General features: G+C 45.7%; 1 protein-coding gene across 1 annotated transcript in view; it reads right to left on the bottom strand.

Annotated features, from left to right (window-relative positions):
* Positions 1-2,303: 2,303 nt before the first annotated feature.
* Positions 2,304-16,453, bottom strand: part of PHYHIP (phytanoyl-CoA 2-hydroxylase interacting protein) — a 70,092-nt gene continuing 55,942 nt past the window's right edge. The window contains exons 3-5 of the mRNA XM_081960815.1: positions 16,214-16,388; positions 14,521-14,638; positions 2,304-11,866 (exon numbers count right to left, since the gene is read on the bottom strand). Coding sequence (XP_081816941.1) covers positions 11,332-11,866; positions 14,521-14,638; positions 16,214-16,388 — 828 coding nt within the window. The 3' untranslated portion in view covers positions 2,304-11,331. The remainder of the gene's footprint in view (positions 11,867-14,520; positions 14,639-16,213; positions 16,389-16,453) is intronic.

Here is a 16,453-nt window from a genome sequence, read left to right as displayed (position 1 = left end):
TGGTCCACCTCATAAGCCTTCTGCCCAAACCAAGAAATGCATGAGTTTGGGAGCTGGGTTTCATTCCTTTCATTCCATTTTCCACATTGGGAAAGGTCTTAAGACTTTGAATAGTGTTAATAATAACGTTAGCTATTTACCAGGTTTTGCGTATATTTTATTGTAGATTGGATACCTTTGGGTAGAAAGGGAGGGAATGAAATGATGAAAGTAACAATCATGTCAGCTGGTGATGTTTTCTCAAGATTTATAGATTTGATTTTGCTAGCATGTTTTTCCTTGTAGACTTTTCAGGGAAAAGGATACCGTAATATACTGTTTTGCTGTTTTTCTTCCTATCCAATATCTTCAGAATTTATGGGATTGGTGTGTAAACATCTATTATATATGTACCATCATTAAAAAAATTCAACACATATGTAGCTACGTATGCACATGCACACACCCCTCAAAACACGAGGAAATGCATTGTCAGAGAACCAGGGACAAAAGAAGATATTTGTATAAATTGCATAAGCTAATGTGTGTGTTGGGATGTGGTGGCCCAGTGGCTAAGATGCTGAGCTTGTCGATCAGAAAGGTCAGCAGTTCGGCAGCTCGAATCCCTAGCGAAGCGTAATGGAGTGAGCTCCCGTTACTTGTCCCAGCTTCTGCCAACCTAGCAGTTCGAAAGCATGTAAACATACAAGTAGAAAAATAGGAACCGCCTTTGGTGGGACAGTGTTCCATGCGCCTTTGGCGTTTAGTCATGCTGGCCACATGACCACGGAGATGTCTTCGGACAGCGCTGGCTCTTTGGCTTTGTAACGGAGATGGGCACTGCCCCCTAGAGTCGCGCATGATTAGTATGTATGTGTGAGGGGAACCTTTACCTTAACGTATGTGTTTAAATGGAAAACTGTGTTTTAAACAGAATACCTTCACCCAAATTAAGAGTGTCAGGTGAGCAAGCCAGGTGAGGCAAGAGAGCTGCACTGGAGAACTTTAAAAGCTGCCCAAAGTTTTGTTGGATCCATAAAGGTGAAAGAAGAGTTGTCCAACCTGGGCTGGAACTTCTAAAGTAGGTATTTTTTCATCATAGGTTTTATAGCCTTGTGACAGAGTCACTGGAGAAGAGCCTAATGCTCGGAACAATGGAAGGCAAAAGAAGAAGGGGACGACAGAGAATGAGGTGGCTGGATGGAGTCACCAAAGGAATAGGTGTGAGCTTAAATGGACTCCAGGGGATGGTAGAGGACAGGAAGGCCTGGAGAAACATGGTCCATGGGGTCCTTGTGATTTCACGGACACGACTCTACACTCTTAATGGCAACAATATGTAAATGGCTTGCTAGTGTCTTCTTCCAAGATGTATTCATTTCCTTTCATTTCCATTCTCATCTACAGCCTTTGTGGCCTCCCATATGAGGATTAATCTTGTTTATCGTCTCAATAATGGCATTAATGGGGAAAAAGAGAAGTAGAAACATGGATGACTGCTGTGCATCTTCCTGATTGGTATAATTATGCATGTCTGCTGAGCTCAGAATCTGCCAGTTATTAAGGCACGTGAACTGTGGGTGTTTTAAGGGCTGGGATGGACAATAGCAGTGTTATTGGGACCCAGTTTGGTCTAGTGGTTAAGGCACCAGGCTAGAAAGCAGGAGAGCGTGAGTTCTAATCCGGCCTTAGGGATGAAAGCCAAATGGGTGACACAGGATCAAGTCAGTCTTTTTCAACCCAACCCACCTCACAGTGTTGTTGTTGTTGTTGTTAGGAACATAAGGCATATTAGACATGTTCACTACCTTGAGGTATTGATCAAAATGATAAAGGCAGGATGAAAATAAATAAAAAACAGAGAGAAGGTACTTTGCCACTTTGAGTTATTTGTAAAAAAAACTAGCTGATAACCCAGCATTACCCGGGTATTTATTTATAGGGAGAAAATCTCTGGATCAAATGTAATTTCTAATTTTGGATTTCCTCCCTTACCAAAGGGAGCTCCCTTGTGGAGTACTGTGAAGCCATTACCATGGCAACTCCACTGCACTGTAGAGTAGAAGCCATTTTACGGCAGTACAGTAGAAGCCATTTTAAGGCACAACAGGCTGTATCTTAACAGAACACACACCTCGAGGGGTGTTAGGGGTGCCTTACCCCCCACAGTATTTGTTTCCGGAGAGTAAGTCATCTGTGTACCAAGTTTGGTTGAAATTGCTCGAGGCTTTCCAGAGTTATGCTGTAACACACACACCACAGACACTTTTTAAAATATAGATAAGAAAGGCAGGTATAAAGAAATAAAGCCCACAGAAGAGGTGTTTCAACACAGGTTCTTGTTTATTAATACACACTGTAAGCACGTCACTTTTTTTGTTTTGCTTCAGGTATGGTTTTACAGCGTGCATCATACATACAATCTGGAAAAGCATCGTTTTGAATCCAGTTTGGGCTGCTGCGTGACTGCCATGCTGAAATTTTCTCAGCCACATGCAAGGATTTGGAGGGTGATGAGGAAGAGGCTATTGATCATCAAATGGCCAACCTGGGAGGCTGCTTCGCAACCAGGAAGTCAAGGCAAAGGTTTCCTCCTAAGACTGGATGCTTTCTGCCTGGAACGCCGCCAAAGATCTTGAGCCTTAGACGGGTCTCACATAAAACAGGAACTGCTGAGGACTCAGACAGTTCCTGAAATGCCCAAATACATTTCTGAAGTCATTAGGGCAGGAGCAGGTGCTCCATTCCTTGCAGACGGTTGGGACACCCACTCCCATCGTCCTCAGCCAACATAGCCAACAGCAAGAGACTTTTAGTTCAAAGAACACTACTCTAGGCTTTTGATATTTGAGATGGGATTAGCTCTTTTTGCTGTTTTGCAATCTTAATTAAACTTCTATTTTCCCAAATTGCCTTAGAAAGAAGGAAATAATTTATTAACACCAGAAGAAAACATGATACTCCTAAATCTTCTGCCTTTGGGGAAAGTTCCTACACAGAACAGTCAGAGCCTACGAGACCCAAAAACCTTCAACTTGTTGGCAAACCATCTGGAGCATGTTTCATGACATACATGTAGCTCATATATGAAGCTATATGTTTTCAGATGATGCCATCTGAAGGCAAAATATGCCTCAAAATCCTGAGAGGTTTTAAGGCAGGGATCTCCAAACTTGATGACTTTAAGACTTATGGACTTCAACTCCCAGAATTCCACAGATGGTTAGCTGAGGAATTCTGGGAGTTGAAGTCCACAAGTCTTAAAGTTGCTAAGTTTGGAGACCCTGTTTTAAGGCCTACTTATATTTCATATGGGATCATTCTCCCCATTTCTTTGCACTAGGTAGGAAAAATGATGGGACTAGGGCAGACGCCCACCAGAAAGGACTAATCTCATTGAGAGCTCTCTGATCATACTGTTTGAAAACTATGAAAGAGATACATCAGTGACGTCGTTTTGAGGTCCCCTATTTAATAGCTCACGCTTTGGTGAAGGCCATTCCATAGTTTTGCTATATGGGTTAGCCTCATAGGCAAATTAGGTGTTGGATCAGACGACTATTCATCAAGAGAAGACATCTACCATAGAGATGTCAAACTCAAAGCCTGCTGCCCAGATTCCGCCCGCATGGTGCTTAGAATGTATGTTCCGGTCCTTCGCCCGGAAACAGCGAAGGAACAGCCTGCAGCGCCTCTGCCAGTGAAAACGGAGCTCGGGAGGGCTGCTCATGGCCCTCCCAGACTGTTTTTGCTGGCAGAGGGTTGCAGGAGGCCATCCTAGCTGAAAACGAAGCTTGTGTGGGCTGTGCGTGGCCTCCCGAGCATAGTTTTTACTGGCAGAGTGCTCGGGCCATCACGGGCGCCCCTCCGAGAGACGTCAAGCTGGCCACGCCCACCATGGGTCCTCGAGGTCAAACACAACCATGAAGCGGCCCTCAATGAAATCAAGTTTTGATTCCCCCCCACGATCTAGAACCTTCCTTGCTCAGCAGTCATTCTCCAGCATGAAAACAGGCAGTTGTGGCAGCCGCTTCCTAGGTTGCCAAAAATCAAACCAAGATCTTCTGCAACAGACCAAGGTCTTCTTCCCTTTTAAATAGGTGCTTTGAGGGTCATTGAGTGTAATGTATCTTGGATCCACATTATGCAGATTTGGAGGGAAAGGGCTGTAAAATTAAAAGGCGTAATTAAAAAAACAGTGGGAGGGAAATTATATTTATTTTATCCCTAGGTTTTTGAAAAGAGTATTTCTACCCCCTTTCCCAAGTCTGCACTATATGCCTTACTTAATATTGAGAATACTTCTGAACAGTGGTGAAATTCTAATGTTTTTACTTCCAGTTCTGTGGGAGTGGCTTGCTGGGTGTGGTGAGGGAATGATACTGCAAAATCTCCATCCCCCCTCCCCATTCTGGGGCCAGCCAGAGGTGGCATTTGCTGGCTCTCCAAACTACTCAAAATTTCCGTTACCGGTTCTCCGAACCACTCAAAATTTCCACTACCGGTTCTCCAGAATCTGTCAGAACCAGTTGGATTTCACCCCTGCTTCTGAATAGATAGAGTACATTGTCTTAAAATGTTCACACGTGGCAGGCATTTTTTTCAGCATTTTTCACCACTCTGGATTGTTTTTATTAAAAAGTGCTTGGCAAGGCAAATAAGGGATCTGTCAACAGCTCCTTAAGTGAGTTTTCCAAGACTTGCTGCAACTGCAAACAGCTGTCATAGCAAATTTAGGGAAAGGGGTAGCACTTTGGGGGAGTGGAAGATGGGTGCTACAGTTGCCTTCTCCACCTCACCTCCCAAGTATTGCACATTCCTAGCCTATTCTAAGAGGGATTGGCCTTTCACCTGTCCTGGGGTTAAAACGCAATATGAATAGTTGACTGTTTTCTTGAGTCAAAACTCAAGAAGGTTATACAGGTAGTCCTCAATGTTTAACAGTTCATTTAGTGACCTTTCGAAGTTACAACGGCGTTGAAAAAAGTGACTTATGACCCTTTTTTCACACGACTGTTACAGCATCCCCGTGGTCACGTGATCAAAACTTGGAAGCTGGGCAACTGGTGGTTTATTTATGATGGTTGCAGTATCCCGAGCTCATGCGATCACCTTTTGGGACAAGCAAAGTCAAAAGGGGAAGCCAGATTCACTTAACAACAGTGTAACCCACTCCACAACTGCACACTTAACAACTGTGGCAAAAGGCGCAAAACTCACTAAAATGGCGCAAAGCTCACAACTGCCTTGCTTAGCAACAAAAAATTTGGACTCAGTTGTGGTTCTAAGTTGAGGATTACCTGTACCAGGAGCAAGGACCTGCCAAAACCTGCACTTAATATAACTCCATCTAAATGTATAGTTTAATATAATGAATAGGCTTACTCTCCCATCAAGGACTTAACTGGTTTCCTATACTTTCATATCAAAAAAATTACAATATGCTGATATTTGGAAACCTTTGCAGACTCCGGGGATGTCGGGTTTCCGTTCTCCACCCCAGCTTAACATATTCTAAAGAAATTCCCTGTTTGGTTGTCCCAGATGGGGCAATAATAATTCCAGTGATACACATGTATTCAGGATCTTTACTGGGACAGCTTTTCCCATTTTATGCTTTTGAAAGAAAGACTACGTATCTCCATCACAACAGTTGAGTTACGCTGAGGTTTAGAAGCGTTTTGGCACATAACAAAGTTGTTCTGCTCCTTTTTGAGAATGGGCGAAGGATCGGTACGAATAAAATGAACTCTCAGATTTGTAGGGTAGCACCTGATTTGTATGTAATTAGGAGAAAAATTGAGGAAATGGCTGTTGACAATGCTGGAGAACAGCTGCCTGCCAGGGAGGTGACATAACATGTCCATCTGTTAGCACATTCCTCCAGATAGTTAAAAAAACTTCCCTGAAATGTTTTTCCCCCTCCCTTTTTTTCATGAATGTTGGCCCGTGTTCACCCATCACCTGATTAGCCTCATCAAATAAAATGCCCTGACCCAATTACACAAGACCTTTTGTATTACATGTCCAATACTGAAAAATAAAAAGAAGATTAAAAACAAAATTCTCTCCTTCTCTCTAGCTTTGCTGTATAAAATTAAATAGATTCGTTTTTAGGTAGTCAATCGTGAACGATCGCTTTCCCTTAAGTTGGGACACAGCCCAGATTCCTTTGATTTGAGAATAAGAGCCCTGGAACTAAGCTTTAGTTTGGAATAAATATTACAAAATTGCACTAGGAATAGACTTCCTGAATGGGGTTGAGAATTCCCATCCATCCATTATTTATAGCCAGTGGTGGGATTCAGCCAGTTCGCACCATTTCGGGCGAACCAGTAGTTGGAACGACCTGCTGGCCTTGCCCACCACACCCCACCCCTCACAGGAGTCTCCACACAGCCTGTTTTGGATGCCAAGTAAGTGCAGAGGCTGCGGAGGATCTGGGAGGGCAAAAATTGGGTCTTCCAGAAGTCGGAAAATGGACCTGTTCGGAGGGCTCTGGAGCCTGGGGGAGGCCGTTTTTGCCCTCCTGGAGACTCAGGGAAGCCTCCGGAGCCTGGAGAGGGTGAAAACACCCCCTACCCATTGTGGTACAGGAGGCCGAGTAGGCCATGCCCACCATGGTCACGCCCACCCAGCAACCGGGCAGAGAATCTAACATTTTAGATCTCACCACTGCTTATAGCACAATCAAATCATTCAATAGCTTATGAGCCACTTGATTGAGGTACACTTCACAGCCTCTGTTCAGAAAAAAAAAGTAATTTCTCTTCAGGTTTTTTGCACCTTTATTATTGTGGTTGTAGCAGTAACTTTTTTGTAGCAGTACTGCAACGAACGTGGTAGTAACGTTTACCTGCTTGTCACGTACCCTCTTCGTTTTTAGGTAGCAGAACTTTTCTCTTGTCACTTTTGGGTACGAAACGGAGAGATGTTTTCCTGATTGAAATAAATTGATGACAATCTCACCACTCCTCCTGCTGCCGTGTTCTCACAGCTGGAGAAAGCGTGTGGTACAAATCCAGCCTCAAATGGCCTCATTTGGGGTTTCTAAGCGTACACATGCAAAGCCGGGAAGAGTTAAGGACAGCCTCTAAATACCGACAGCATTTCCTGGAGCAAGTGACGCTTAACAATTGGCCAAAAAATTGCAATAGGCAGGGCAGACACGGAGAAGGGGAAAATAAACAGCTAGCAGAGAAAAAAGCCAGCTCCTTATTATTAATGCTAGCAGCAATTGTGGCACAGTACTGCTACAGCACACGGCAAATACTACACAGTTGGCCTCACAGCTGGGCACTTGGAAAGTTGAAAAGGTTGTGCCAAGAATAATAATAATAATAAACCACCCAAGCTCCTGAAGTTTCCTCACCACCTCCATGGAAATGCTTCTTCACCTGAAGACCTGACTTTATTGGTTCTTACCGAGTTTCCCTGAAAATAAGACCTCCCTGGATAATAAGCCCTATCAGGCTTTTGAGCACATGTGCTAAAATAAGCCCTCTCCCCAAAATAAGCCTTCCCAAAAAATATTGCAACACAGCAGCAGGCATGAGGTGACCACGCTTGCCGCTTCCTGCACCTCAAAAATAAGACCTCCCCAAAAACAAGGTCAAGCACTTATTTTGGGTGGGGTGGGGGCAAAAGAAAATAAGACCCTGTCTTTTTTTCGGGAAAACATGGTATACACTTCAAATTTGGGAGGCTAGGATTCTGGGAATGGGCCAGTAATTTAACACGGGGTGAAGGGAGCCAGCCTCATCAAACAATCATCAAGCTCTGTTGTCGAGCTTGTCGGTGCAATTCCTTCTGTGACAGGTTCAACCTTCTTCCATCAAAATCCCTTTTTGCGTTTGATTTTTCCACACAAACACAACTTCACATTTTGCTTTGGAATCACTTAGATTTCAGAAGCTTTTGAGCACCCAGTTTTGGTCACCACACTATGAAAAAGATGTTGAGGCTCTAGAAAGAGTGCAGAGAAGAGCAACCAGGAGGATTAGGGGACTAAAACATACGATGAATGGTTGCAGGAACTGGGCCTGGCTAGTCTAGTGAAGAGAAGGACCAGGGGAGACATGATGGCAGTCTTCCAATATTTGAGGGGATGCCACAGAGAGGAGGGGGTCATGCTAATTTCCAAAGCACCTGAAGGACAGACAAGGAATAATGGATGGAGACTGTCCAAGGAGAGATTCAACCTGGAAATAAGGAGAAATTTTCTGACAGTGGGAACAATCAACCCATGAAACAGAGGTTGCCTTTGGAAGTTGTGGGAGCTTCATCACTTGAGACTTTCAAGAAGAGATTGGACTGCCCTCTGTCAGAAGTGATGTAGGGTCCCCTGCTTGGGCGGGGGTGGGTGTGTTGGACTAGATGACCAACAAGGTCCCTTCCAAATCTGTTAATCTGTTAAAGTTGGCTCTATGTTTGTGTTTTCCCTTTAAGTCACCTCTGGAATGGAAAAGGCCTTCTAAACATGAGGCTGACTTCCTTCCAGGCCTCTCAGGCTTCTAACTTGCTGTTACAGAATGAATTCTCTCTAAGATCTCAAGCCACATCTTAACCGACCAGTAAAGAAGGAAGACCCGGAATTTCTTGACGTTCAGGTTGGGCAACCTTCTCAAAGTTCCCTGCAGAAAGGAAGGATGCTATCTGCAGCTTTGCCCTGATAAAGGAAAACAATCACTCACGCAACTCAAGGAAAACCCTTAGGAACAAAAACTGAGGCCACGCCTTCAGCGCAAAGAAGGGTGGCTGGCAGATGTGAGGAGCAGCTGTCAAGAGCAGGTCTAGCCTGTCCCAGGAAGCTGGTTCCCGGTGATGGGCTGAAGGCAAGGGCACGTTGAGACTGCACAGAGATTTGGGGAGTGGCAGCAAATGAGTCTTTCTCCTTACAGGCCAAGAGATCCTTCCTTCTGGAGGATGCCCCAACCTGCTTGCCAGGGTTACGAGCTTCAAGCCTTAAGCTCGGCTCACTGAAGCAGCACATTAGGTCTCTATTCTTAAACGCTAAGAAGTTTAAATTGTGCAGCTATCATCGTCCTTGGGAGTCCCGATGTTTACAGCAACTGCTGGCTGGTGAGATCAAAATCTGAAGTTACCCATGTTTCTCTGAAAATAAGCCCTCCCCCCAAAATAAGCCCTCCCTGAAAATATTGCACCGCAGCAGCAGCCATGAGGTGACCACGCTCGCCACCTCCTGCACCTCAAAAATAATAAGACCTCCCCAAAAGCAAGGCCAAGCGCTTGTTTTGGGGGGGTCAAAAGAAAATGAGACCCTGTCTTATTTTTGGGAAAACAGGGTAGTAGCAGCAAAGATGGGAGGAGCTTTCAGTCTGTGCTCTCTTTAGCGTGGGAAAAAGAAGGAAACTGAAGGGAAGGAGGCAAGGCTATGTAAGGTAGGTAAACAGGTAGTCCTTGACTTATGACCATGAGTAAGCCCAGAACTGTGGTCGTTAAGTTGTTGCTGTTGTTTTTTAAGCAAGGCACCCATGAAATCCTGGTTCTCCCCATTGCAGTCATTACGCGGAGCAGGGGAGACCCTGGGTTACTGAACAAATGGTTGTAAGTCAAAGACCACCTGTATTACGCTGGTGGCTTATTTCAGGTGTGATGCTAAGACGGTTTTTCTTCCCTAAGCCATTATTGGGGATGAGTCATCATTCCTAGGTACATCAACCATGGTTTGCAAACAGGGGTGAAATCTACTTACCTTCGCTACCGGTTTGCAAATGTGAATGCGAGCGCACATGCTACGCTCACACGCACCACCCCCATGCATGCGCAGGACCTTCCGTGCATGCTCAGAGCATCAAAAATGGACGTGATGACACCCAGGTGGGTGGGCGGAGCCTTCTACTGCATGTGCCTGCAAAGTTAAGTAGAACAGCAAGGAGGGGGAATACGTTGTGCCATGCGATTTAGATTTGCTAGAAAGCAGGAAATCCTGTTTTCTAGCTAATATAAATTGGGCGTCACAGCTGATTGTCAAAAATTCCAGTTCGCCTGAACCGGTAGCATTTTTTTTACTATTGGTGAACCGGTCCGAACCGGTAGCATTTCACCCCTGGTTGCAAACCACAACAGCTAGGTTCACACAACCCATGAAATCCCAAATCGCATTCCAGTTTAATGGGAGCTGCAAACTTAAGGTCCGAAAGCCGGAACTATCAGCTTATGAGTCCTTCTGCATTGTGGGAAAGAAAAAGAAAGCACAACAGCCAGAGGGAGGGGGCAAAAAAAGCATCCAACCGCGAGTGATTTGTCTTTCCACCTTACTCTCCTGCCTGCACCATGGAGGGGGCTCCATTTTCTTTCTTCCCCGTCTTCAGAACCCGCAACCCAGATCAAGATGCGGGTGGGAGCTTTGCCAGCCCAGATGTGTAACCGGTTATCATGGAAAACAGGGAAGCCGAGTTGGGTATGTTTGCATAGCAACATCACCCCATCAGCATTCCAGTTTCTAGCACACCTGTTTGAACCTGTTGTCTCCCTCTTCCCTTCTTCTTCTCCTTCTTCAGTCAAAATAAATAAAGGACATAAATAATAAGGTGTCACACCCCATGGAAATGAGCAAAAGAAAGGAAGAATCTCTTGGTAAGACTCCCTTCCCCGTTTTCCTTCTCTACCCTACATGCCCAATCCCAGGTTTCTTTAAGCTTGTTCTACCCACTAAGCCTAGTTGAGGGGGTCTTTGTGCCAGCTGAGCTTTTAACCCAGGACCCTTTCATGAAGGTGGTGGGGAGACGTCTTCTTCCAACCTTCAACGTACTTCTTCAAAAAAAGTAAATCGTGCTACGGATGAAGAGAACCCATGGGGGGTGGGGTGGAAATACTGTACATTGTGTGGAGGAATGGGCCAAAAGAAACAGGTTGCAAGATGGAGAAGCACTTCTAGTTAGTATCGTTGGTTTAGGAAACTGTGTGTACATCAGACTGGCTAGACTCCCTGCTGTGTGGGGGAAAAGTGAAATGTCCGTTTGGAGCTTGGGTTGGGAGACGGAAGAGAACGGGATAGTTTTCCTGGAGAAGAGACCTCAAAAAATTGAGGGCACTGTCCTAAGTGAACCTGGAAATCCAGGTCCTTCAACATTGACCTGCTTGCATGCTCTCTCTCATTCTCATTTCCCAAGTCCAAAATCTTATTTACAATGGTAAGGAAACATGCAAGGAGAGAGGGGGAGAGAAAGGAGGCAAGGACAGCAAAAAGTGGGCCTTCTCCAGCATCCCCTTCACCCAAGGTGGACCCCGTTCTCAGATCGTCACACGTACATTGAAGGGCCGTGGGGTTCACCAAGATCTCTCGTATTGGTGTTTGTTCCATCTCCCTCCCCCACCCCTTCCCTCTCTCTAGCGCCCCACGCTGATGTTACATGTCTTGCAGCTCGGATCCTTTTTGGCATCGGCCGTCGAGAGGCTCATGAGCTGATGGCCGCTGATCTCTCCCAGAACTCCTAGACTGAGGTCAACTGGCTCAGTATAAATGATCTCCAGGATGACATCCTGGGCGTGGCGGTAGATGAGCTCGCCGTCCTCCACGTTGCAGGTCAGGAACTTGTTGCAGGAAATGTCCAACTGGGGCAGTCGCTCCCGGCAAAAGATGTCTCCGGCAGAAGCTTTGGGTGCCAGCACCAGAATGACGTAATGGTAGGCAGTGTACATACAGTAGAAATCCGCGAAGTAGAGGTTGGTGTTGGGACCGAAAAGGCGCTGTGCGGGCACCTGGAAACGATAGCGGCCGTAAGGGGAGTCCTGGGGAGGCTGGCCGTTGTTGAACTCAGTATTGCAGCTGAAAAAGATGCCATGGAGCATGCCACTGGTGGGCGAACCGTGGCTGCCACTGTTGTCCTTCAAGTACGGCTTCATGACGTCTCCACAGTGTGTTCTGGCCAGAAGGGAGACACAGATAGTTAGGAAAGGGGATGAGGTTAGGAGTCAGGCCAAGCTTACATTTGGGAGGAAACCCAGGCAGGCATTATGATAGGTTGATAGGCCTTCATAGCTACGCTTCCACCAAGACCTTCCATTTTCAGGAAGTGAACACTAGAGACTGTTCATTAAACAGTGGCTAAGAGCAGGTTAGGTGGCTTATGGCCTCAGATATCTTCCATTTTCCTAGCTCGGGGAGGAGAAATCAGAGTTAGCATGGTAATTAAAGAATTAATTTACATTTAGAAGACCTGCATCTAAACACAAACTCAGCTACATAGGTTGCTAGGTGACTCTCAGCCAGGCGCGATGTCATAGTTTACCTTTGCTGCAAGGATAAACAGGAAGCATTTTTGAATCTATCCAAACACTACTAAAACTCCCATATCTGGAACCTTTAACTGGGCACATTGGTGCAATGTAAAGCAAAATGCTTTCAACCAAGGAACCTCAAAAGCACTCAATTTCAGAATGCATCCAAAATCCAGGTCCCATGACTCCTTGGAATTGAAATTCGGCAAATTTAATAAAACATTTTGATAACATAAAAACATCAACATTGTACAACACAATACAAAATGTCACAAGTCATTGCCTGTGGTCGGCTGCTGATGTTTGACTCTGCTATAGAGTTGAATGCGGGCTACTTTCAAAGCAGATACCGGGGTGGGTTCCGGCAGGCACTACTGCCGGTTCGCTCGTGGGTGCGCCCTGCATACGGCTTGATGCGCGCATGGGCAGTGCAATAAAAATTGTTCTGCACATGTGCAGAAGCAAAAAACAAGATGGTGGCACCTATGGTGGTGCCGGGAGAACAAGTTCAGGGGTGTGGCAGGCCTGGGCTGCTGTCGGTTCCAGCAACCCAGGCCGCCAAACCAGTACCGGTTCGACTAAACCAGTCCAAACCAGTAGGAACCCACCCCTGGAACAAGGGTGTCAAACTCATTCATATACGTCTCTGAATATCTCCCTGAAATGTTAAGAACTTTTCAAGTCCATTAGAAACTCTGCCACCGTTAAAAGCATGGAGGGTTTTTGTAAGGAAATATCCCTGAAACGATGACCCCAGGAGGCAAGAGTTGCCATGACTTAAGTCTTGGAAGAAGGATAAACTACGATCACATTGTGCAGGGCAGGGGTTAGCAATCTGCGGCTCTGGAGCCGCATGTGGCTCTTTCATCCCTCTGCTGTGGCTCCCTGTCGCCGGTCAGCTCCACAATTGATAAGGCTTTCGGTTAGGACAGGTAGAGGAGGAAAAAGGATGCCGCGCTAGGAGGAGACTCTATGATAGGGGAACCAGACTTCCAATCTGCTCCAGAATTGAATGGGGGCCTCCAGTTAGGACCGTTGTGGCTCTTTGAGCGCTTAAGGCTACTGACCCCTGGTGTAGTAATTATGAGAGGTCATGTTATTTGCTAGTTCTGGAGCAGGAAAGGATGAATTCAATCTCTGAAGTTCAAAAGAACATCTGCAGGACGTTGTTGTGAAACGACAGAAGCATGGGAAGGGGGAAGACGGGATGAATTATCTTAATTCATTGGAAGGACAAACTAACATCTAACGTCTGTGAATCAGTATGGGAACAATGAGGAATGTCAGCATGACATTCTCAGGGAGAATTTCAAACTGTAAAAGATAAGGGACTTTCAGTACATTTTAAAAAACGGGACGATGGAGAGAGATAAAAATATGGAGGCTATGATTAGCATTTTCTCAATGAGGTTTCCTTCTTCTTGCTCCAAGCCATGACATCAGATCAGAAAATGATAATCTGAGCTGGTATTCTCAACCTTGGCATCTTTCAAACGTGTGAAGTTCAACTCCCATGTTCTCCATGGCTGGGGAATTCTGGGAGTTGAAGTCCACACGTTTGAAAGATGAAAGATACCAAGCACTAGATTGTAGATTACAGAAATGGCAACTGAAAGCATCTTGGCCAAATCTAGCTGATTTAATGAAGTCACTTCTCTTCATCTCTACCTCCCAGACATGTTTTAAGCGTAACTAACAGCAGCAGGAGTCTCCAACCTTGGCAACTTTAAGGCTTGTGGACTTCAACTCCCAGAGTTCCTCAGTCAGCAAAGTTGCCAACCTCCGGGAGGAACTCTGGGAGTTGAAGTCCACAAGTCTTAAAGTTGCCAAGGTTGAGGAGCCCTGCTCTAAAGCAGTGTCACTCGCTCTCAGCAACATTAAGACATCTGGACTTCCACCTCCCAGTCGTGGTGGCTGGAGAATTTGAGGAGTTGAAATCCAGATATCTGAAAACTGATGAACTTTTAAGAAACACCGCTCTTTCCATCCATGCCCTAACTCTATGGTCTCCAAACTTGGCAACTTTTAAGACTTGTGGATTTCAAGTCCCAGAAATTGACTCAACTCAGCATGTTGGCTGGCTGGGGAATTCCAGGAATTGAAGCCCACAACTCTTAAAAGTTGCCAAGGTTGGGGACTCCTGATCAGGAAGGAAAGAATTTGGATGAAGAAGACAAGAGATTGGCAAACATGGGTGTTGGATGTCATTGTTGCTGACTCCCCCCCCCCCTCCACATCTGGGTTCTCATATACCTACATGGATTTTTTTTGTGAGTGGGTGGGTTTGCAAATGCTTACCTGACGTACTGGAAATACTCTTTAGTGTGATTCCGATAGAAAACCATGAACCGCAGCATCCTCCCTGAGATGAGCTCAGCTTTCTCTTGCAGCTGGGCCAGATGTTCTTTCGCATAGTCTGCAAGGAACAAACGTTCAGAGGTTCAGATATTTTAAAGCAGGTTTGTCATGCGACACTTCTCTGTGGCAAACCTCTCCCCACTCCTCCCCTTCCACATGTCGCCTTCGCGTTGCTTCTTTTTGCCTCGAGGGGGTTTTCTCCTGCCACCCTATCACGTCTCCCTCCTGGGTGGCACACCCTTCTCCTCCTACACAGCAGGGCTTGCTGAATGGCAAAATCTGGATTTACCACTTTTCAGCACCCCTCAGCCTGTTCCAATTCCCATTGGCTTGGGCCTTGTCTCCCCAGCCGGTTGAAAGAACTTTTTCTCCCTTCCTTGCACTTTTAGCTTTCTCTTTGATTTGTTTCTTTTTTCTTTGTCTTACTTTATATTGTTGTCAGTTACAAAGTCATGTCCGACCCATCATGACCCCATGGACAATGCCTACTGCTTCGGTGACTCCATCCAGCCACCTCATTCCCTGTCGTCCCCTTCTTCTTTTGCCCTCCATTGTTCCCAGCATGAGGCTCTTCTCCAGGGAGTCCTTCCTTCTCACTGGGGGCCAAAGTATTTGAGTTTCCTCTTCAGGATCTGGCCTTCTAAAGAGCAGTCAGGGTTGATCTCCTCTAGGACTGACCGGTCGGATGGCCTTACAGTCCAAGGGACTCGCAGGAGTCTTCTCCAGCACCAGAGTTCAAAGGCCTCCATTCTTTGGCACTCAGCTTTCCTTATGGTCCAACTTTCACAGCCATCCATTGAAACTGGGAAAATCATAGCCTATGCTATGTATACTTTATACTAGTGTGCATTAATTTTTATCCTTCTTTTTAAAAAGTATTTAATAAAAATTAATTTTAAAAAAGAGAGGCAAAGTGGTGGAGGGAGCTAAGTCAATGAGGAAGCAATGAAAAACTCTCAAGATGCATGCATGTGTAAAGTTAGTCCACTGAATTAAACATGAATTATTTTAAAATACAGAATTAAGTGGTGGCGGTGCACCAATTATTCCATAGCTGTTGCCTTCACTGGCCTTAAGACCAGAAGATGGAGCAAGCAGATTTGGGTAGGAAACAGCATCATGTGTGCCTGGTTAAAACTTCACCAGCAGAAGGTAGAAATTCCTTTTTAAAAATAAGTAGAAAAAGACCCTCAACAATTTAGGATGCATCATGGAACCGTATCAGATGGTGATGGCTGTATGTGTCAAACGCCCGGAAAATCAAGAAATTCAGGCAGTTCAAATGAATATCAAGATTTACTGCAAGCTTAAGTTCTCTACAAGAATCTGACCCACTGGTGGTTAAGGGAAATGAGCGGGAGATAAGAATAGAAAGGAATTCAAGGTGGGCTGGACTTAGATCTCTTGTGGGCGTGGAGGGACTCGCAACTTATGATGCGTTTGACGTCTCTCTTGGGCTCAGCCTGGTCATCTCCCATAGTAGGGAACTGCCGATGGTTTCATCAGAACACCTTACAGTGGATTGATGGTCTTGGTTGGGTAGAATGATTCTGCCACCGAATGTGATGCAGAAAATCTACCCGGTAGGCATGGAAATCTCCTTTTGCGTTGGCCCTTTCTCTTGCCCACTCACCTCCTGTGCAGAATTCGACCGTCTCACTCCATCCAGAGACAAGGTACTCTCCATCACTTTGCTTCACTGCAGTCTGCACTGCCACACTGTACTCTGTCCTGGGACTCAGAAACCAGTGGCCCCTCACTGTCATAGGTAGGGCCACTGCCTTAGCTACCAGCTTGGTAGGGACATCCTGCAGAAAGAAAAGAGGCAAGCCGCGTCAGCAAAGCCAACTACATTTGGGCCATGGACTTTGCT

The sequence above is a fragment of the Natrix helvetica genome (assembly GCF_964273705.1).
Source record: "Natrix helvetica genome assembly, chromosome: 8".
Lineage (NCBI taxonomy): Eukaryota > Metazoa > Chordata > Lepidosauria > Squamata > Natricidae > Natrix > Natrix helvetica.
This window is presented reverse-complemented; position numbering and strand designations above follow the sequence as displayed.